The sequence below is a fragment of the Bos mutus genome, chromosome 2, assembly GCF_027580195.1.
Source record: "Bos mutus isolate GX-2022 chromosome 2, NWIPB_WYAK_1.1, whole genome shotgun sequence".
Taxonomy (NCBI): Eukaryota; Metazoa; Chordata; class Mammalia; order Artiodactyla; family Bovidae; genus Bos; species Bos mutus.
Genome location: NC_091618.1, coordinates 98,863,951 through 98,887,397, shown reverse-complemented (window position 1 = coordinate 98,887,397; position 23,447 = coordinate 98,863,951). Strand labels below are relative to the sequence as shown.

The 23,447-nt window shown below is 34.8% G+C and overlaps 1 protein-coding gene across 13 annotated transcripts in view; it reads left to right on the top strand.

Moving 5' to 3' along the window:
• The window catches only part of BAZ2B (bromodomain adjacent to zinc finger domain 2B), a 422,769-nt gene that overhangs the window by 383,086 nt on the left and 16,236 nt on the right, over positions 1-23,447 (top strand). For 8 of the 13 annotated variants that reach the window (XM_070357371.1, XM_070357382.1, XM_070357374.1 and 5 more), the window contains 8 exons: positions 5,142-5,204; positions 6,214-6,358; positions 12,517-13,169; positions 13,570-13,843; positions 14,007-14,162; positions 14,659-14,819; positions 20,750-21,060; positions 21,447-21,582. In XM_070357371.1, the coding sequence (XP_070213472.1) occupies positions 5,142-5,204; positions 6,214-6,358; positions 12,517-13,169; positions 13,570-13,843; positions 14,007-14,162; positions 14,659-14,819; positions 20,750-21,060; positions 21,447-21,582 (1,899 nt within the window). The remainder of the gene's footprint in view (positions 1-5,141; positions 5,205-6,213; positions 6,359-12,516; positions 13,170-13,569; positions 13,844-14,006; positions 14,163-14,658; positions 14,820-20,749; positions 21,061-21,446; positions 21,583-23,447) is intronic. The other 5 variants (XM_070357397.1, XM_070357389.1, XM_070357381.1 and 2 more) reach the window with 2 other exon arrangements.

Here is a 23,447-nt window from a genome sequence, read left to right as displayed (position 1 = left end):
TCCAGCCTCCCCCCACTCCAAAAAAGAGTAGGTGTTTGGTATAAACCACATTGTTAGCGCAGTTTAGGTCCAGCAAGCTATTCTTGTCACTCTGGGTTGGGGAACCCTCCAAAATTCAGATTCCCAGATGCTAGCCAAGGGTCAGCTTTGTAAGCCAGCCTTTCAAAAACCTACAATGTTAACTCTTTCCCACCCATGTAATAATAATAAGAATCAAGAAAATTAAACATTTTTAAAAAGAGGGAGTTATAAACAGTGTTAATGGAGGGCTTCCCTGATGGCTCAGTGGTAAAGAATCTGTGTGCCAATGCCGGAGACACGGGTTCAATCCCTGATCTGGGAAGATTCCACATGCTGCAGGGCAACTAAGCCTGTGCAACACAACTACTGTGCCTGTGCTCCAGAGCCCGCGAGCCACAACTCCTGAGCCCGTATGCTCTTGAGCTCATGCTCTGCAACAAGGGAAGCCACTGCAATGAGAAGTCCGCACCCTACAACTAGACAGTAAGCCCCGCTCCTCACAACTATAGAAGAGCCCACGCAGCAGCAAAGACCCAGGACAGCCAAAAATAAATAAATAAATCCAATTATTTACAAAAAAATGTTAAAGGAGCAGGAGTGTAATGTGAGGAGGACTGAATGTGTTTGTTGTATTCGCCATCACAGAGGTGTTTGGTAACCAATGCCAGCACCATTTCTTTAGAGAGGTGAGAGCCAAAGCAAGGCTAGAATTGTTTGAAAACAATGAAAAGTGAGAAGGTGAAGATGATTGTCTCAAGCATTATACCTCAAAAGAAAGGGTAGTTCCTAGAGAAGGACAAAGACCAGGGATTTTTCAGATGCAGAAGATTTGAGACTCTTTTTGGTTGACGGGAGAGTCAGTAAAATGAGAGATAAGTGTGGAAGATTAAAGAGATAAAAGAGAATAATTAATAGTATAAGGTCCCTAGAGATATTGGAGAGATTCAGTTAAGGTAAAGATACGGGCGGTGGGGGTGGGGGGGGGCTAGCTTTGAAGAGTAGGCTAAAGGGAAGAAGGCAAGGTAATGGAGGAGTGTTTTTAAGGAAAGCGACCATAAGCCACGGAAATGGACTTGTATAAAAAGGAGATAAAGGTTGATGTTTACCTTTTACAAGAAAAGAATGCTAGAAATATTGATAGGGTTGAAGAAATGGCATTCAAAAAACAATATACAGCCAGCCATTCTGCCTTCAATGCCAGGATTATTTAGTGAAGGAAGTCTAGGAAAAACGTTTCCTTTCTTGTATCAACTCCATATTTCTGGAGAAATAAAGCTTAGAAGGATGGATTATTGATATATTATGTGAAAATAATATCTGAACAAGACCAATGATGTTACTAAATCAAATTTTTACTTAATCTGGATAACAGTATAATTTATAAAATCATGTGCTATACAATTCTTTTAAGTAAAAAATAGCATAAATGCAAAATGTTTTCATAAATTACATATTTTAAACCAGAATGATTTGCTAGAGTGAGCCTTACTTATTTTAAGAGTAGCAGGCTGAAAAGGAGACTACTGTGAGATTCCTTACAGGAATTACTTCATAATGTTGTACTTCTGAAATCACTTGATCAAATACTCTCATGCTGTGACAAAAGGGTATATAATTTGGGTTTCAGAACTGTAATTACCCAAAGATACTATTTATAACCAGTCTGCTTCCTTTGGCAAGTGGAGCTGTTTAGCAGAAATTAAACTTTTTTGATCAATATTAACCACCTTTTAAAAAAACAGAATTAGCATACCTTTTCAGCACTTAATATTATAATGTTTTTTAAGTATTAGCTCTCATAAATGTGACAACTTTGTGTTCGGGTATCAGTGTATTCTAGTGGATAGTCACCCATTAAACTAGAATTTATTTACAGAAATTGTCTTTCGCTTGGCATTTTTCACATGGAGAATTAACAAACTCTAAATTGTTTTCTTTAAGGGAAATAAAAGAACTATTAAAAATCAGTATTAATGATTTAAAAATCATTATTCACATTTTAAGACTGGATGTGTCATTTTAAAGTAGTATTTTATTTTTATGAACTTTGAATTATAGAGTTAATTAGATTGATCAAAATCCTGGCAAATGTGTATCTTGTCATTAATGTGAGAAAACAGTTTAAAAGTGTTTTAAAGTAAGGAATATTTTAGGATCTAAGAGACCAAAGAAACATTTCTTGTACATGATTTGAGAGTTTTTCTTTATAATAAAGAATTTGTAGCCACTTACCAATTTCCTAATAAAACTAAAGGTTAACTTTTTAAAGAACCTGATTGATTGATTTTCCTCCAAAAATAGGTTTGGCTTCTTGATTAAGTATAGGTGGTGTCAGTTGTTATACCACATAAAGGACTAATTGCAGGAACCTTTCCAGTGAGACCCATGCCATTCCTTTCAATTAGAACCGGCGTCTGGTATCTAATGCCTGATGATCTGAGGTGGAGCTGATTTAATAATAATAGAAATAAAGTGTCCAATAAATGTAATAAGCTTGAATCATCCCAAAATCATCCCCCCTCCAAGTCTGTGGAAAATTGTCTTCCACGTAGCCGGTCCCTGGTGCCAAAAAGGTTGGGGACCACTGAATTAGAAGATACTGCTCTTTAAGTCACAGCCCTTTGTCTTAAGGGTGATTCCCTCCTTTTTCACTCTTTATTCCTTCAACATATCAACTCTCCCTAATCCTTAGGTTTGCGTTGAGATCTTTGTGAACTTTAACCTCACAAGGTGGTGTGTAGGAGGTTATGTGGACAATTAAACTTTGACATATAGGGACATATAACAGCCTTCTCTTTTGATTGGGGAAGCATGGCAGGCATAGATTCTGTATTCTTAATTTTGTTGTTATTGCCTTTCTCTCTGGCTTTTCAGATTCTTCATATCTCTAAAAAGTATGAGGACTATTAACCAAAACTCCTTTAAATAAAACTTTAGTAGATATTTTACTTCTTTTTTTGGTAAGAAAAGTCTTAGAAATGGTAGTTAGTTAATCTAATACATAGTTACTTTGACATCTTATTTCAAATATTTGTTGATTGAATTGTTTTCTATATAAGCAAATTGTCAAACGTTTATCCTGCTGGTCAAAAGATCACTACATAGTCATAGAGCTATTGAGTATCTATTTAATTAAAGAGTCAAGATTTAAGGATCATTAGGCCTATTCTCTTATAAATAGAAATGATGTTATTATTACCATAAATAATATGCCTAAATGCCTCTGGAAATCGGGTCTCATAAATTTGGGTAAAGCATAGATAGCTAATGGTAAAACTATTGAAGTTTTCCTTTCCCTTCCTTTTATTAGGGAAATAACTATACTGGTTTAGAAATATCTGTTTGTGAGAATGATTGGTGGCATTATGACTTTTAAAAAAGCCTTATTAAAAGTAAACACCAAAAACAAGTGCTTATATTTTTTAAACCTGAGATGTACCTGCAGTTTCTCATTAAAGTACATCTTTCAGAAAGAAAGAAAATAACCTTATTTATATGTTATGTACCAGAAAATTTGCTAGTTGCTTTCAGATCTGTTCTTTGTTGCTGTTGTTTAGTCGCTAAGTCATGTCCAGCTCTTTCATGACCCCTTGGGCTGTAACCTGCCAGGCTCCTCTGTCTGTGAGATTTTTTCCTGGCAAGAATACTGGAGTGAGTTGCCAGTTTCCTTCTCCAGGCGATCTTCCCAACCCAGGGATCAAACCTGCGTCTCCTGCTTGGCAGGCAGATTCTTTACCACTGAGCCACCTGGGAAGCCCCAGAACTGTTCTTAGTCCTCACAAAAGTCCCATGTTACAGATAATGTCATCACCAATTTACAGATTAGGAAAAAGTTTTGGGAGAGTTAAATGATTTGCCTATATATGTAGCCCACGCTGCAGCTGAGGTCCAGTGAAGTACATAAGGACTTCCTGGTGGCTCAGACGATAAAGTGTCTACCTACAATGCGGGAGACCCAGGTTCAGTCCCTGGGTCGGGAAGATCTCCTGGAGACGGAAATGGCAACCCACTCCAGTAGTCTTGCCTGGAAAATCCCATGGACAGAGGAGCCTGGTAGGCTATAGTCCGTGGGGTTGCAAAGAGTTGGACACGACTGAGCGACTTCACTTTCACTTGAAGTATATATACCTTATATTAATTCATGCTTTCCCTCTAAAACATATACTTTGGGTGTTGCTCTCCCATATTCATTTTTTAGAATGAAAAATTTTATATAATTGCAAAATTTCTACTTATGAAATTAGTACCATTTATAGAAGAGATTATTCTTCTAAAAGTTCAATGTGTTCAGAGTACAACTTACTCTTTTTTGCTGTAAAATGACTCTTTCAGTTAATAGTACCAGTATTTTTGCAGTTTCCCAGATTTAAAACCTTAATATCATAGTTTACTCCTTCCTTCATCTCCTTCACCCCTTTCTGCCTCACAGGCATGAGTTGCCAGAATTTAATAGTTCTAACTATATAATATCTCTTACATCCATTTCCTTTTCTCCTTTTCTATTCCTTTTATCCTAGTAAGACCCACATCCTCTTTTCCTCTTGAATCACTGAAACTATCTACTAACTAGATTTGCTAGTTGTAGTCCTTTCCCTGATCCAGGCCATCTTACAACTATTACCATACTAATCTTTGTAAAGCATAGTTCTGATATGTAGTCTCCCTCAAAGGATCATATTATTGTCCATCGCCAAGCGTTTACAGCTCTAGACAGTGTAGCCCCAAAGTCATCTTTGCCTCATCTTCCTCCTTATCTCTTCATGTCAAACTCTCCATGTCCTCTTTTCTCTGATGAATCAGTGCCTAACAAAGCTAAAACACAACTTCTTCCATATAGCCTTCCTCGGTATAGGTTCCCATTAGAAGTAATCTCACCCTTCCCTGAGCTCCATGACTCTTAATCTCTACCTCTCTTGAGGTTCATAGAGCTTTCTGCTGTTTGGCAGTTTTTATTTATTAGCGTAATGTTTTATGTGTCTCCCTACCAGGTTAATGCTTTATCTAGAGCAAGAACTGAGTCTGTCCTTGTACTTTGCATATAGGAGGCTTTCACTAAATATTTGCTGATTGACTAAATAAATCTTAAAAATGTAAATGATACTGTATTTTGTTATGTATAGGATGAAGGTGACCAAGCAGCAAGTGTGGAAGAGCTAGAAAAACAGATTGAAAAACTGAGTAAAGTAAGCATTTTTCAGATTTTTTTTTTTTTGGCAGCACTTCAAAAATCCACCTTGTATGGAATTAGTTTTTCTGGCTGCTAAATAAAAACAAGCTTTTTGTAACTAATTAAACTGAGATTTAGAAACATTCTTACAGTTATACCTAAAAAAATCAACGCCAAGGTTAAAAACCTGTCTTTTAAGGCATGGTACTAAACTTAACCAGGGCCTATATTCTTCAGCTCTTCTTTTAAATACAAAATACCAACAATTACATGGTTTTATATCTTGGAATTAATTACTTCTAAAATTCAGTCGAACTTTATAGTAATAGTTTCTGCATCTTATGGTTTTATTTTATATTAGTATGTTTGTAGATTTTATTTGCATTAGGTTTATACACTATACATATTTATGAATTTCTCATTAAAAATTGAATTTCAGTAGCATCAGTAAAGTTTTAGATGAACTTTCTGTTAAAAAAAATGAGGTTTTAAAAATATTATGAGACTGATATTATGATATACCTGTATATTATTTCCATGGGGATATATATTACAAATTTATCGCCAAATTTAGTCATATGTTACCAAGGTTTATAGCATGAATATAAAAATAGGCAAATACAGGTCTGGTCAATTATGTATATGAATATTATTTGTTATATATTGTAATAAGTAGAATTAAGCCAAAGTTCAGTGAAATACTTGATCACATTGCATTGTTCACTATCAAGTGTAAGACATGCTTTACTGGATGACACTTGATAAAATAAAACTTATCTTTTCAATCCATGACAACAAAAATATTCCTCTTACCCTCAAAGTGATTTCTGTTGTTACAAGTGTTACTGAAATTGAAGTCAGGAATGTAATATTTAACTCTTTTTGCTCTCTTTACTCACTAGTGAAAATTATCTGATTTTATTTATCTGCCTTTATTGAAGGCATAAGAGTGTAAAGTCACTTACATATTAATTTTTACAGCACTTGACACTCAGAGCTTAATTTTATGCATCATTTTTTAACAGCAACAGAGTCAGTACAGAAGGAAGCTCTTTGACGCTTCTCACTCTTTACGTTCGATGATGTTTGGCCAGGATCGTTACAGACGCCGGTACTGGATTCTTCCCCAGTGTGGGGGGATTTTTGTAGAAGGCATGGAGAGTGGTGAAGGTAGGAACTATTAATCTGTTACAAAGTAATATAAAGAACTATATTTTTTAAAACCCTGTTACTCCTCCAATATGTTTTGTGCTTCCAGAATCAAATTTCCTTTATGGATAAACCTTGTAAAACCTTGATTCCCATTCCTTTTGAATTTGTAATGCCCCTTCCTCTGATAAATATTCCTTCTCTCTCCATGATTTTTTTCTGCCACTCTCTGACAGCAAACATAAACTGTTCTTTTTCCTATTTAGTGAACAAAGATCTTCTGCTATATTATCCCTTATAACTGCTGCTTCACTTCTCTTCCTTTCCATTGTCAAGTTTTCCAACTTGTGGTTTATTCTTTAACTTTTGCAGCAAGTATCCATCCTGACAGTATCCTGGAGGTAACTTGTTTCAATCTAAGACCCTTATCCATCATCACTCATCTTAAAATCTTGTTCATATTTGAAACCTGTGGTCATCTCCTCCTCCATGAAGTTTCCTTACTTGAGTTTCATATTACCACCCAAATCCTACAGTCTACCTTTGAACTATATTTTTGGCTGGCTCCATTCCTGTTTCATTAACTAGCATGTAATAGAATGTATATATTTTCTCAATAAACCATCTGAATTTAACTTTTCAGAACTTTGGATGGTTCCAAATACTTAAATTCTGATGGGGCCAAAAGTGTTATGTCAGTGTTTATAGGTTCTGGGATATAGCTATTGCCCGTGGTGGCACATGGAGGCAAAAAACTCCTTTCAACACAGTTTTTTAAAAATTCCTAGTATATGCCAGGCATTTCTAGGTACTGCAGGAGGTTGAAAGATATATAAAGCGTAATCCATACCACACAGAAATTTAACAATCCTTTGAAGAGAGGGGATTGATTAATACATAGACATCTAGATCTAGAACACGAATCATATAAAGCAGTTGTTTTTAACTTTTTGTTTTTAGCAATGGAACTACACTTTTTTTTAAAAGGGTGGGAATGCAAGTTGACACAGCCACTATGGAGAACAGTTTGGAGGTTTGGAGATTCCTTTAAAAACTAGGAATAAAAGTACCGTATGACCCAACAGTTACACTCCTGGACATATATCCGAGGAAACCAAAATTGAAAAACACATGTACTCAAATGTTTATCACAGGTAGCTAGGACATGAAAGCAATCTAGATGTCCATTAACAGATGAATGGATAAGGAAGTTGTGGTACATATACACAATGGAATATTAACCATGAAAAGGAACACATTTGACTCAGTTCTAATGAGGGGGGTAGATGAACCTACAGCCTATTACGCAGGGTGAAGTAAGTCAGAAAGAGCAAGACAAATACCATATATTAATGCATATATATGGAATCTAGAAAGATGGTAATTATGAACCTACTGCAGGGCAGCAATAGAGACGTGGAGCTTCCCTGGTAGCTCAGCTGGTAAAGAATCATAGAGAACAGACTCATAGAGAAGGACATGGGGGGTGGGGGGAGGAGTGGAGAACAAATGCAAAGAGTAGCATTAAAACATATATATTACTAAAAATATATATATGTTACTATATGTCAAAATTTGGGGGCTCCAAAATCACTGCAGATGGTGACTGCAGCCATGAAATTAAAAGGCGCTTGCTCCTTGGAAGAAAAGTTATGACCAATCTAGACAGCATATGAAAAAGCAGAAACATTACTTTGCCAACAAAGGTTTATCTAGTCAAAGCTATGGTTTTTCCAGTAGTCATGTATGGATGTGAGAGTTGGAGTATAAAGAAAGCTTAGCACTGAAGAATTGATGCTTTAGAACTGTGGTGTTGGAGAACACTCTTGAGAGTCCCTTGGACTGCAAGGAGATCCAACCAGTCCATCCTAAAGGAGATCAGTCCTGAATATTCATTGAAAGAACTGATGCTGAAGCTGAAATTCCAATACTTTGGCCACCTGATGTGAAGAAGTGACTCATTTGAAAAGACCCTGATGGTGGGAAAGATTGAAGGTGGGAGGAGAAGGGGATGACAGAGGATGAGATGGTTGCGTGGCATCACCAACTTAATGGACATGAGTTTGAGTAAACTCCGGTAGTTGGTGATGGACAGGGAGGCCTGGCGTGCTGCAGTTCATGGGGTCACAAAGAGTCAGACATGACTGAGTGACTGAACTGAACTGAACTGATATGTCAAATTAGATTGCCAGTGAAAATTTGCTGTATAACACAGGGAGCTCAAATCCAATGCTCTGTGACAACCTAGGTGGGTGAGTGGGGTAAGAGGTGGGAGGGAGATTCAAGAGGTAGAGGGCATACGTATACTATATGACTGATTCGTGTTGATATATGGCAGAAACCAACAGAATATTGTACAGCAATTATCCTCCAATTAAAAATAAATAAATTTTAAAAACAATAAAAATTTCACAAGGAAAATCAAAAACAAAAAATCTTATGGGGACAAGGAGGTTCATGAAATATACATTTAATGTACTTAGAATAGTGTCTGGCATATGAGCATTGTTGGCATATAGTAAACAGTGTTGTTATTGATTTGAATAATAATATATTTCTTATGAATGTAAATTGTATGAATTAAGAATATAAAATCATGTGTTGGAATGATGTGTATAAGTCATGCTCTGCTTCTCTCAAGGCAGAAGTAGCTACCAAATGGAATCAGGGAGGGATATAAGAAGGCTTCACTTGTACTTTATTTCTTTTTCAAACCTGATGTCAGTGTTGATTTAATAGGGTAGTGTGGTGGTTCTTTTTTTAACTGTTTGCTTAAAATATTTAAAAATAAGCATGGAAAATTAATTAAAATAGTAAGTTAATATAACCAACAAAAATAAATAAGTTGGACTAATCATATTAAAAAACTTCTGCATAACAAAGGAAATCTTCAATGAAAGGCAACCTACTGAATGAGGATAAATATCTGCAAGTTATATATCTCATAAGGGACTAACATCCAAAATGTATAAAGAACTTATACAATTCAACAGCAGAAAAACAATCTGATTTTAAAATGGGCAGAGTTTCTAAATAGACATTCTTCCAAAGAGGACACTTAGATTGTACGTGATAAGATGTTCAACATCATTAATCAAAAATCAATCAAATAAAAATCATCATGAAATATAACCTCTCACCTGTCAGAATGGCTGTTATCAAAAAGACAAGAAATAACAAGTGCTGGTGAGGGAGAATGTAGAGAAAAAAGGAATCTCTGTACACTGTTGGTGGGAATGTAAATTGGTGCAGGCACAATGGAAAACAATAGGTAAATTGATACAGCCATTATGGACGAGAGTATGGAGATTCCTTAAAAAACTAGAAATAAAACCACCATACAATCCAGCAATTCTACTAGGCATATACCCTGGGAAAACCAAAACTGAAAAAGACACATGTATTCCAATGTTCATTGCAGCACTATATATAATAGCTAGGACATGGAAGCGACCTAGATGTCCATCAACAGGATGAATGGATAAAGCTGTGGTACATACAATGGAATACTAGTCAGCCACAAAAACCAACACACTGAGTCAATTCTAATGAGGTAGATGAACCTAGAGCGTATTAAACAGTAAATTAAGTCAGAAGGAGAAAAACAAATATTGTATATTAGTGCATATATGTGGAATCTAGAAAGATGGTACTGATGAACCTCTTTGCAGGGCAGCAGTGGAGATGCAGACATAGAGAACAGACTTGTGGACAAGGGCAGGGAAGGGAGAGGAGAGGCTAAGATGAATGGAGAGAGTAGCATGGAAGCATGTACACTAACATATGGAAAATAGATAGCCAGTGGAAATCTGCTCAGTGACTTAGGGAACTAAAACCAGGGCTCTGTAACAATAGAGGGGTTGGAAAGGGTGGGAGGTGGAGGGAGGTTCAAGAAGGAGGGGACAAATGTACTCCTATGGCTAATTCATGTTGATGTATGGCAGAAATGAAACCAATATTGTAAAGCAATAATCAATCAATTAAAAATAAACATAATTAAAAACAGATTTAAGAAAAACAACATGGAGGCTCCTCTAAAAGTTGAAACTAGAACTACCATATAATCAATAGAAATCTAATGTAAAATGACAAAATTGTGAGTCACTTGAAGGTACAGAGCCTTGTTGAAGCTAAAAAACAAAGAATTATCCCAGAGTAGCTTTCCTTTAACTGTAATAAGAATCATCTGAGAAGCTAAAAACAAAAATGAGCACTGCCCCCGGCCAATTAAATATCCCTCCTTTTATTTTATCATTCAAGAAATATTTATTGAGCTTCTATTTTATAGCAGCCACCATGTTAGGCATTTGGGATCCAATAACAAGCAAGACAGACATCACTCTGCTTTTAAGTAAAGCTTATTAATTTAAATTCTGGTGTGTGGGTGGAGGTGGAGAAAATAAACAAATAAGTTACTGTTTATAATGATAAATTCTGTGAAGGAAATATATAGAATGATAACCTAAAGTGAATGGGTAAAATAAGATACAGTGGTATAATGCACAACCCAGGGAATATAGCCAATATTTTTAAATAACTATAAAGGGAATATAACCTTTAAAAATTGTGAATCACTACATTAGTATATATACCTGTGACATGTAATATTGTACATCAGCTCTATGTCAATAAAATAAATAAAGTGAATGGGCTAGGGATTCTACTCTAGATAAAGTAAAAACCTTTATCTGATCAGAGAAACCTTTCTTGATCAGAGAAAACCTCTGTGAGGAAATGACTTGATCTGAGACATAAAGGATAAGGAGTCCGGTCAACAAAACAGTATCCCAGGCAGAGGAAGCAGCAAGTGCAAAGTGCCCCAGAAAGGAAAGAACTGGGCATGTTTGAGAAGCTGAAGAAAGGGGAGAAAAGAACAAGCTTTAGCAAGTACAAGAATGGTCAGAGGTTGTAGAAATTTTCAGGAACCAGACCATATAGGCCTTGCTTAGAAGTTTAGATTTTATTCTAGGTTGCAAAAGAGTGAATAGTAGTGTCTCACTTCTGTAATAGTGCAAAACGATAGTCATATTGATATATATGCATGTAAGATTTCTAGAAGGAATCATAGATATGATTGATTAACCACAGTTACCTCTGAAGAATAGAAATAGGGACTGAGGGAGTAGGGCAGAAGCAGTTTAATTTATACCTGTCATTACTGAATATTTTACCTTTGACATATGTTACTTTTCAAATTGAATAAAGTACTGAATTTATATTTTTAAAATAATTCTTATAAATTATTTTTGAAACACTATTAAAAAATATGAACCAGAAGTTCACAAAGGAGAAATGCTAATAAACTCATGAAAAGATATTCAGCCTTACTGGCAATCAGGGGAAAAAAAAGGCGGTTTTGATTTTTATCTCCCAGATATTGGCAAAAACAAAAAACATTGATAGTATTTAGTTTCCTTGAAGGTGTAGGCAAACAGATGCTCTTACTTCTGGTATGAATGTGCATTGATCTCAACTTTTGATTTGACAACATACTTCAAAACCCTGAAAAGTATATATCTTAGTACTCAGTAAGTATCCTAAGGAAGTAAATTAAAAAAAAAAATGTAAGACCAAAGATACAGATGCACATCATCATTTATAGCATTATTTATAATAGCAAATAACTGGGCCATATTAACAGCCATTAGTAGAAGATGGATTATTTAAATTGATGATGTATTCCACTGAGTATTCTATAACCATTAAAATTTATGTCGTTATGTATTTATTTATGTATTATGTATTTATTTATTTATTCATGTATTTATTCACATATCAGGATGTTTACAGAGTAAAACATGTAGGTTAGAATATTATGTATATAATAAGATTTACTTTTTTTTTTAATTTATAGGTTTAAGTGTATATGTATATGCATATAGAATGCCTGCAAGTGTTATTGAAAAATATTAATAGTAATTTTTTTGCTGTATATTAGGGCTTTTTAAATTTTTTATATTTTAGTTTTTTCTAATTATTAGTTTAAAAATTATATTAATTTTCCAATGAGCAAAAAATCTAATCTATAAAAAAGGGGAAAATGGAGAATATTATGTAATCTATAAAGGTTTCCTAAAAATATTTATGCATATAACTTGATAAATAGTAAAAGGATATAATTATATAGTATTGGTTTGATCTGGAGTAATAAAGTTTTATAATGCTTTTCAATTTTTTAGGACTAGAAGAAATTGCAAAAGAAAGAGAAAAACTAAAAAAGGCAAAAAGTATCCAAATCAAAGAAGAAATATTTGAGACTTCTGAGCACACTTTAAATTGTTCAAATCCAGATCACTGTGAGCAAAAGGAAGATACTAAAGAAAAAGATAACCCAAATCTGTTTCTTCAGAAACCTGGCTCTTTTTCAAAATTAAGCAAGCTTTTAGAAGTAGCTAAGATGCCTGCTGAGTCAGATGTAATGACCCCCAAACCAAATAGTAGTGCAAATGGGTGCACATTGTCATATCAAAACAGTGGAAAACAGTCACTGGGCAGCATTCAATCAACAGCAACACAAAGCAACACGGAAAAGACAGACTCTAATAATCTGTTCAGTACCAGTTCAAGTGGTCCAGGGAAGTTCTATAGTCCTCTCCCCAATGACCAGTTGTTAAAGACATTGACTGAAAAGAATAGACAGTGGTTTAGCCTTTTGCCAAGGACACCTTGTGATGATACCTCTCTTACCCATGCCAGTATGTCAACTGCTTCTTTAGTGACCCCTCAGTCTCAGCCACTGTCTAAGTCACCTTCACCCGCCCCAGCTCCTCTTCTTGGATCGTCTGCTCAGAATCCTGTTGGCCTAAATCCATTTGCTTTATCGCCTCTTCAGGTTGGTGCTGTTAGTTGTAACTCATGTTTTTGTTGCTTTGTCTAATCTTTGATCCTGTAAATGTTTTCTCTTAAGGGAAATCAGTTGAATGTTTATAATATTATCCCTGCCATGGCTTGAAAACCGAAGAGCCAAGATTGTTATCACCAAACTTCATCAGAACTACTTATGTCTAAGTTAAAGACTTATCTAACTACTTTTTAGCATATTATTATTACATTATTTAAAAGGAAATTACTTTGAGGAGCAAACAAAACATGTAACTGTTGTATTTAATTTGCCTCTAATTGTGATATATGAAAGAATATTTTTTCAGAATTTTAAAAACAATTTCTGGTTCTAAACACTTTTCCTAACTCCTTAGATTGTCCCTACTTCTAAAATGTGTTGTTTCTTGCAGGTGAAAAGTGGAGTGTCTGTGATGGGACTCCAGTTTTGTGGGTGGCCTGCTGGCGTGCTTACTTCCAATATTCCATTTACATCACCTTTACCTAATCTGGGATCAGGGTTGGGATTGTCAGAAGGAAATAGTAATACATTCGTGACTCCTAATGTTGCACCAAGTAAAAGTGAATCTCCAGTACCACAGAATGAAAAAGTCTCTTCAACTCAACCTGCAGCTGTTGAAGTAGCAAAACCAGTAGATTTTCCTAGTCCAAAACCCATTCCAGAAGGTATGGTTTATAGTCACTTACTTAATTTTATTGTTATAGATTCCACATGATAACTGAATCTTTGAGGATTATATATTTAGTTATAAATCTTTCAATTTGCATTGTGCCATTAATTCATATTCAAGATATTTATAAAAAGATCTACGTATTTATTTTAACTTAGAAATGCAGTTTGGTTGGTGGAGAATTATTGACCCAGAGGACCTAAAAGCTTTGCTCAAAGTGCTCCATCTCAGAGGAATAAGAGAAAAGGCATTACAAAAGCAAATTCAGAAACACTTGGATTATATTACTCAAGCTTGCATTAAGAATAAGGATGGTATGTACTTAGGAGAGATTTCTGTTCTCTTGCTTAGTTATGATAATTAATCCTTTAATCTTAAAACATTTTGGTATATCATAATGCTTAATTTATTACTAGTAAGCATTTGCTCAACAAACAGTACCTCCTTAAATAGCTATTACTTTCTTATAATTTGTCACAACCTGTAGACGTATTGTTTTGTTTCTTAGAAAAGGATGTTCCTACTTTTAAGAGTAATATGCTGGAAATTTCCTGGCAGTCCAGTGGTTAGGACTCTGTGCTCTCACTGCCAGGGCCCAGGTTTGATCAGTCCCTTGGAGAACTAAAAATTCCCACAAGCCACATGGCACAGCTTAAAAAAAATAAAAAGAATAATCTGCCTATGTATACACAAGTACATTTTTATGTTTTAAGTTATATGTATATGCTATCCCTGGAATCTTATTCACTTTCTAGAAGAAATTGTTACAGAATAAAATAGATATTAAAATTAATTTGTTTTCAACTATAGTTGCCATTATTGAATTAAATGAAAATGAAGAAAACCAGGTAACTCGAGACATTGTGGAGAACTGGTCAATAGAAGAACAAGCAATGGAAATGGATTTGAATATTCTTCAACAGGTAGAAGATCTAGAAAGGAGAGTTGCATCAGCAAGTTTGCAAGTGAAGGTAAAATTGACTTGGAATGAAATCTGTTTTTAGGATGATGGAAGGTAACTATATGTGTTATATGCCTGATATATGCCAGTTACTCTGCTAAATGTTTTCACTTTATCTCATTTAATTCTCAAAATGATCCTGAATTAATTTTCCCCATCTTACAGGTAAGGAACAAGACTCAAAGTAAGTAACCTGTCAGTGGTCATATAATAAATGGCCAAATGTGAATTCAAATCAAGTCTGTCTGACTCCAGAGCTTGTGTTCTTTTTTTTTTAGTAAATCTTGCTGTCCTTAATAATTTTCAAAACTGTCATTTCTAGTATGCAGTTTTTTACCACAAGCATTATTTCACCTTTTTACCCATGATACATATAATGCTCTGTCAAATTCCTGCTATACTTTTTCATATAGACGAACTTCTTTACATCCAAGCCATGTTATATGTCAAAATTTCATTATATATAATTTAAAATTAGAGAATATATATCCAAATATACATTATACTATGATAAACATATTCGTGTGTACACCCTACATATATATGTAAATTTTAAATTAATTTATTTATCTACTGGGCACATGTATTTACCATGTCACAAGTATTTACCATGAACAGAACTGGCTTCTGATGGACAGGCAGGAGGAAGGCTTTATCTTTGTGCAAGAATTTTCAGTTTTGGAAAGAGGGGTGTAAAGGTTTTCTCAATTGATAATAAGGTGATGTCTCTGAGAATAAATGGATGGATGATGAATAAGTGTGAAATACCTGGAAAAGTTTAGAAAAATGTAGGCTCTGTGTAATTTGATTTGATATTTTGTATTTTATTCAGATGAGAAATTTATGCTATAACATTATCCTGTGATATTTGGAAATTTTTGAAGCTCTCCCAAAAATGTCACTTTCCAGTTCTAATATCCCTTCTTGCCACAAACATAATTAATTACCGACTTCAAGAGGCAAAATTTATCATTTGTTGAATCTATTTTGCTAGCAAAAACTATATCTTCCTCCTAGTACTATAATATAAAAATGCCTCATTTACTTGGCATCTTTAACAAATGAGCTCTTCTACCAAGTTAATTTTCTAGAGAAATGAAAATTATTCCATAATTTTTTTAACATATTTGTTGTATCGCTTATGTTATGCATTATACTGCCTTCTTAAATTGAGAATAAAGAGTTTGATTTAAATTATCTTGGTGACACAGGATCATGAGTGTGAAGACCAATTATTAGATAATGATTCCCTAAGGAAATGTAAAGATGGCCCCTACGTTAAATGATCCTAGTGTGCTTTGCTTTTTGTACAATCGTGACTGCTTTTCATAGTCTGTTTTTGTCTTCTCTCGTGATCGCTTGCTACTACTTGCTGGTTAAATTCGATTGGTTCTACTTGCCCAAATTTCCTCGAACTTCATTCATCTAATTTACTAGTTCTAATTGACTGTTGGCTGGGAAAGCACATCTTCATGGTTTTTAATATTAAAGTCAGGGTATGGGCCTGAAGCATTTTCCTGGTGACATACTCATATTTTTGTGCATTAACCTTATCACATTACTAGCTGCTTAGACATTCTTGGCTGTGTTCTAAATATATAAGAAAAGTAGAATTTGTTTTTTCAAGTGAAATGTTTTAACATTAAAATAAGTATTGCTGAAATATTCTGTATTATTCTAATAAAATGAATTATATTCTTTAAGACTCTAAAAACACAAATGATGAAAATAACTGCAAAATATTATTTTAATATCTATACAAGATTTAATGATTTTTTTAAGAAAATAGAGTTATATGTTTAATGTGGGGAGCTAGCCACTGTGAAGAGACATTAAACAGGTGGCCTGTGGGACTACTTAGGTGCATTCATATATATTTTTAATATTACTTATAATTTGGAAATTATTTATTATTTTGTAGAAGAATCTTCAGACCTCTAGTCCTAGTTCTGTTGAGAGTTTATAAAACAACTACTCTTCTAGTTCCTCATAAGATAGCTCCTATGTCTCCTTCTTAGTTTTCTCTTTTACAAGTTAATTAATTCTTTCAACCAGAAATAGGTTCCATGTACAAAAACACCAGTGTCAATATCCTTCTTAAAATGTTGTGTCCATAGCTGTACATAGCGCTGTCTGAATGTGTGCATGGGACTGTTACTTTACTTAATCTGGCACTGTTCTTCATTAATGCTGTTTGAATTTGTACGAACTTTTTAGCATCCACATCATACTCGTGCTTTGCCAAGTATGCACAATGAAACAACAAAGCAAAAAACAAACAAACAAAAAAAACCCTAGGCCTCTTTCCAAAGAGCTTTTAAGGGAGTTCTAGCACATGTAGTATTTCTGTTATTAGTTGCTTAAACTTCAGATCTAAAATTTACATTTATCATTTTTTTAAATAAATTTCATTTGGGTTATTTTTCAGCATTTGGAACTATTTTTATCTTGGTCGTGTCATATGGAATATTAAACTTTCTTCCTAATTTTAAATCATCTGCAGATTTAATAGCAATCAACAAAGTTACTCCCAGTGTATTAACAGGACAAACCAAGTGCAGAGCCTTTGACCGTTAGCACTGGGGACCTTTTCTGAGGTGATCCAAGTTCTGACAATCACCATTCTTTGGAAACAGTTTTCAACCCTCTAGACTTCTCTAATCTGGTCTTCGTTTTTTGTCTTGTCAACTGCTTTGCAGAGATCCACATACACTATGTTTACAGGGTTCCCTTGATTTGGCAAATTTAGTACCCCTTTCAAAATCTGGGAATGAGGTTTATTTGACATGACTTCTACCTAATGCACTTACACTATTCATAATTCTATGCTTACTTCACAAATATAAATGTTCTACTGAGTAAAGAAGAGGACTTGATTGTAATATAAAGATAAAATAATTATCTCTGAAAAGGTGTAATAAAAACGATAATGCTTATTCTGTTTTGCATTTGATATGCATTTACTAAGTACCTAGTCAGCATCAGACAATAGGCACCACAATTTTGAGTAAAATATGGTTTCTGCCCTCAGAAAACTTGTCATCTAATAGAGAGATAAGACATGTATACATCTCTGCAGAATCTGTTAAACTGATCATAGAGAAGTACAGAATCATGCATGAATTTAGAAAAAGAATACACAACTTCTGGTAGAGACATGGAAAAGATGAGGGAACATTCATGTAGAAGTTGAGATAGAGCTTGAGAAAGTGAGTCAGCTTTTGACAAGGAATGCCATACTAGAAAGAGTAAACAGCCTGAGCAGAGCACGAAGATCCAGAAGATTAGGACATGTTTTGTGGAGTTGTAAATTGTGGAATTTGACTACAGTGTAGGATTTGTGATGAGAACAGTACAGGAAGAGGTAGACTGAGGTACGGGAATGTCATAGTAAAAATGTGGACTTTGCTAAACAGTAGGGAAATTCTGACGGATTTTGAAGTAGATCAGTATAAGCAAGCTGAGTTATAAGATCATCCGTTTATTCAATCAACATGTAAATATTGAGTGCCTACTATTTACCTTCACCGTGCTGGAGATAATATGAAAGTAGACATGGTCCCTGTCCTCATGGAATTTAGAGGTAGAAAGATTAATCACAGTAGTATAAAATTGCAAGTACCACAAGTCTTGCTGTTGTTCAGCCTCTCCGTCGTGTCTGACTCTTTGCGACACTATGGTCTGCAGCACGCCAGGCTTCCCTGTCCTTAATCATCTCCCAGAGATTACTCAGACTCATATCCATTGAGTCGGTGATGTCATCTAACCATCTCGTCTTCTGTCATCTCCTTCTCGTCCTCTATCATCTCCTTCTCCTCCTGCCTTCACTCTCCCAGCATCAGAGTCTTTTCTGAAGAATCAGCTCTTTGCATCAGGTGGCCAAAAGTATTAGAGTTTCAGCTTCAGTATCAGTCCTTCCAGTGAACACTGAGGACTGATTTCCTTTAGGATGCACTGGTTGGATCTCCTTGCAGTCCAAGGGACTCTCAAGAGTCTTCTCCAACACCAGAGATCAAAAGCATCAATTCTTCGGCGCTCAGCCTTCTTTGTGGTCCAATTCTCACATCCATACATAACTAATGGAAAAAATCATAGTTTTGACTAGACGGACCTTTGTTGGCAAAGTAATGTCTCTGCTTTTTAATATGCTGTCTAGGTTTGTCATAGCTTTTCCTCCAAGGAGCAAGCATTTTTTAATTTCGTGGCTGCAATCAGTGTGATTTTGGAGTCCCAAGAAAATAAAATCTGTCACTGTTTCCATTGTTTCCCCATCTATTTGCCATGAAGTGTTGAGACCAGATGCAATGATCTTTGTTTTTTGAATGTTGAGTTTTAAGACAGCTTTTTCACTCTCCTCTTTCACCTTCATCAAGAGGCTCTTTAGTTCCTCTTTGCTTTCTTCCATAAGAGTGGTGTTATCTGCATATCTGAGGTTATTGATACTTCTCCCTGAAATCTTGATTCCAGCTTGTGCTTCATCCAGCCTGGCATCTTGCATGATGTACTCTGCATATAAGTTAAATAAGCAGGGTAACAGTATACAGCCTTGACATACTCCTTTTCCAATTTGGAACCAGTCCATTGTTCCATGTCTGGTTCTAACTGTTGCTTCTTGACCCGCATACAGGTTTCTCAGGAGGCAAGTGAGATGCTCTCATATTCCCATCTCTTGAAGAATTTTCCACATTTTGTTGTGATCCACACAAAGACTTTAGTGTAGTCAATGAAGCAGAAATAGATGTTTTTCTGGAACTCTCTTGCTTTTTTGATGATCCAGCAGATATTGGCAATTTGATCTCTGATTCCTCTGCCTTTTCTAAATCCAGCTTGAACATCTGGAAGTTCTTGGTTCACGTACTGTTGAAGCCTAGCTTGGAGAATTTTGAGCATTACTTTCCTAGCATGTGAAAAGAGTGCAATTGTGCAGTAGTTTGAACATTCTTTGGCACTACCTTTCTTTGGGATTGGAATGAAAACTGACGTTTTTCCAGTCTTGTGGCCACTGCTGAGTTTTCCAAATTTGCTGGCATATTGAGCGCAGCACTTTCACAGCATCATTTTTTAGGATTTGAAATACCTCAACTGGAATTCCAACACCTCCACTAGCTTTGTTCCTAGTGATGCTTCCTAAGGCCCACTTGACTTCGCATTCCAGGATGTCTGGCTCTAGGTGAGTGATCACACTATCATAGTTTTCAAAGTCATTAAGGTCTTTTTTGTATAATTGTTCTCTGTATTCTTGCCACCTCTTCTTAATATCTTCTGCTTCTGTTAGGTCCATACCATTTCTGTCCTTTATTGTACCCATTTGTGCATAAAATGTTCCCTTGGTGTCTCTAATTTTCTTGAAGAGATCCTTTGTGAGCTTGTAATATGGAGACTTAACCTCTTAAAGTAGGTCAGGAGAGGATTCCCTGAGGATGTTTAACATGAGAGCTGCAGGATGAGTGGGGTTAACTGTGTTAAGAACAACAGATAAAGGCTGTACACAGACAAATGTAAGACCTCATGTAAACTCCTGCTGCTCAAAGAAAAATGGTGAGTACAAAGACTTATACAGAAGAGTAGTAGAAGGAAAGGAAATGGAAAGGAAGAACTAAGTTCAGAGACCACTGAGATTTCCATTGAAGTGGTTCCAGGAAATGAATAAGCATTTAGTCTAAAGTTGCTCAGAATACTTTGCTGATTTTCATTTTACCTTTCGTAACATCAAAAGTTCTTAAATTTTCTTCTTCAAACTTCTCTCACAATTGTTTCTTTTAATTTTTTTTTGTTGTTGTTGTTCTTATTTCCACCTAGCATTAGGAAACACAAGGTAAAAACTTTTAGTAAAGATCCTTGAGATCTGCTGGTGTCTGCTGCTATATTTTAAGTAAAGGTAATTCACCCATCAGGCATTTCAAGAGGAAACCATAGTAACATTGTTCTTTTGATATATAGGGTTGGATGTGTCCAGAACCTGCATCAGAAAGGGAGGACTTGGTATATTTTGAACATAAGTCATTTTCTAAATTGTGCAAGGAGCATGATGGAGAATTTACTGGCGAAGAAGAAGGCAGTGCACATGCACTGGAACGGAAGAGTGACAACCCCCTAGATATAGCTGTAACCAGGCTGGCTGATTTGGAGCGGAACATTGAAAGAAGGTATCTGAAGAGCCCCTTAAGTACCACCATTCAGATCAAACTGGATAATGTGGGCACAGTTACTGTCCCTGCTCCTGCACCATCCGTTAGTGGTGATGGTGACGGGTAGGTTATTGAGATTAACTTGAAAAATTATTGTGCTTCTTTGCTAATTGGAGCCTATTTTCTATTGCCTGTTATCTATGTATCTTCTTGTATGTCTGTGATCCATATGGATCATGCTACTTGCATGGTGCTTCGTAAAAACATTTTTTTTTTGTTATGTGCGTTGATAATCCTGCAAAGTGATCTTACATTTACCTGGTTGTGACTAAGCTTTGAGGCACGTAGCCACAGTCTGTGCACTACATCAAATTTAGTTGCTTAAACCTTATACTTATTGGCTGTTACATGTTTTTGTCATTGCTTGGCTTTCAGTGTGATGATTGTTTCACATTCAGTAACCATAAATGTGGACATGACCTACTTAATTTTTCTATATTTCAATGCAGAATTGAAGAGGATATTGCTCCAGGGCTCAGGGTATGGAGAAGGGCATTATCAGAAGCTCGCAGTGCTGCACAGGTAGCTCTGTGCATTCAGCAGTTACAGAAATCAATAGCATGGGAAAAATCAATTATGAAAGTTGTAAGTGTTTTTATTTAAGAAATACTATAACTAATTTACTTTGTCCTGTTTTTTTTCCAATCTTCAGATATTTCTTAGTTATACTTTATTGTCAAAATAATGTATGCTGTATTTGAGAATTTGCTTAATTTTTAAATACTGTATAATTTGATACTTTTCTCCTTATTTTGAGCTTTTTGAAGGCGTCTATCAAGTGTTATCTTTGTTTTTAAGATCTTCTTTTTCTCCCCTTTAATATTGTTTGTAGCTCCAACTGAAGTTGTCTTCTGCATTTTGTCAACATAATAGTTGTTAAGCTAAACGTTTTGAAGGCTCTTTCAATCTTGTAAACATTCCAGTTGCTAACATTACCTGCTATATACATTCACTGCATTCCTGAAATGTCTTTACATTTGTATCAATTTTCTTTTTGTAATGCTAAAAATACTTGGATAAGTAAATGAAATAAACAGAGACCTCTTCCTTTATGCACTTTTGATAAAGTGTTCGATATTGCTGGCATTAAGGATAGATATTTTCATCTGTCCTCTGACAGTTAAAACTATTTCTTCACCTTCTTTGTTCAAGCCCGGTTAGTTATCACACAGTGGCCTCTACTTTGTTCTAGGCAACAAATGCTATACATTCAAATAAAAGCTGTATTTCTTACATTTCCCACAGATATATTTATTTTAAATCATATATGTGTTCCTTTGCCTTTTATTTATTATCGAAATATCTTTTATATGTTGACTTTTATGAATTATTTTAACAGTTGCTTTTGAATTGCTGATTAGCTTTAAAATTCAAACACTTGAGTTTTGTTTTCATGAATAAGGGTAAAATTCCTTTATTTAAATAGTTGTTCCCCAAATAAGTGATCCTTAAATAATTAGCATTCTTTCCTTCCTTTTTACCTCTATGCCTAGACTACTCAAGACTTTATTCATTGTTTACAAATAAATTTGATTTCTTCTATGGTTTTTCACTTCTTTCTAAAATGTCCATAGAATAATGAATCTACAATTTATATATAACCTATAAAAGAAACCCAAAACTTGTACCAAAATCTGCCTTTATAGTAGTATAATTACTTTCTGCCATCTTAAGTTTTATTTCAGATTTTTGCAAATTCCTTTTCCATTGTTACTAATAAATTAATATGCATCCATCATTATTTAACTCCATCTCATAATTTTCATTTCTTTTTTAATGTTTAATAATGCTATTTTTGCTATAAAAAAACCACTTCTTTATAAAGAAGGCAGAGTTTTTTATTCAAAGATTAATAAGCTCTTTGTAACCTTTAATTAGAAATATAACAGGACCTATAAGAATCCTCATAATAAGCTGTATCAGAAAGTTAAAGTGCTCAATATCTTTAGAAATATCCTCTTTGCCAGAAACCAAGCTTACTAAGAAAGAAGGAGCTGCCATAATTTGCCCTTAGGTACTTCTCAGTCCCCTATCTACTTTCTGTTGTTATTAACGTTAAGTAGTCAGCAACATCCACTGTGGCATTCACTGTTTTGTTTTTATTGTGGTAGGAAAGTGGTTAAAACCAAAATGCTCTAACACATTGTGAGCTATTACTGTGATTTTCCAAAAATGCTATAAGTTCAATATATGTTACCCTTTCTTAGAAAGTGTCAGAAAAGAATTTTAAAGTCATAAATGTGAGATGTAAGATGGATTTTTTAGTATTTTTACCTATCTATTGTAGAAGATTGTGAGAATTTACTTAATGTTCATGAACCTGATTTTTAAATTTTGTCATTATAGGGAATTAAATATAGCCTTCAAAATGTTATTTCTCAATGAATATTCTTATAATAGAAGTTTTAAAGAAATAACTCAGATATGGAGAAATAGCACCATATTAAAGT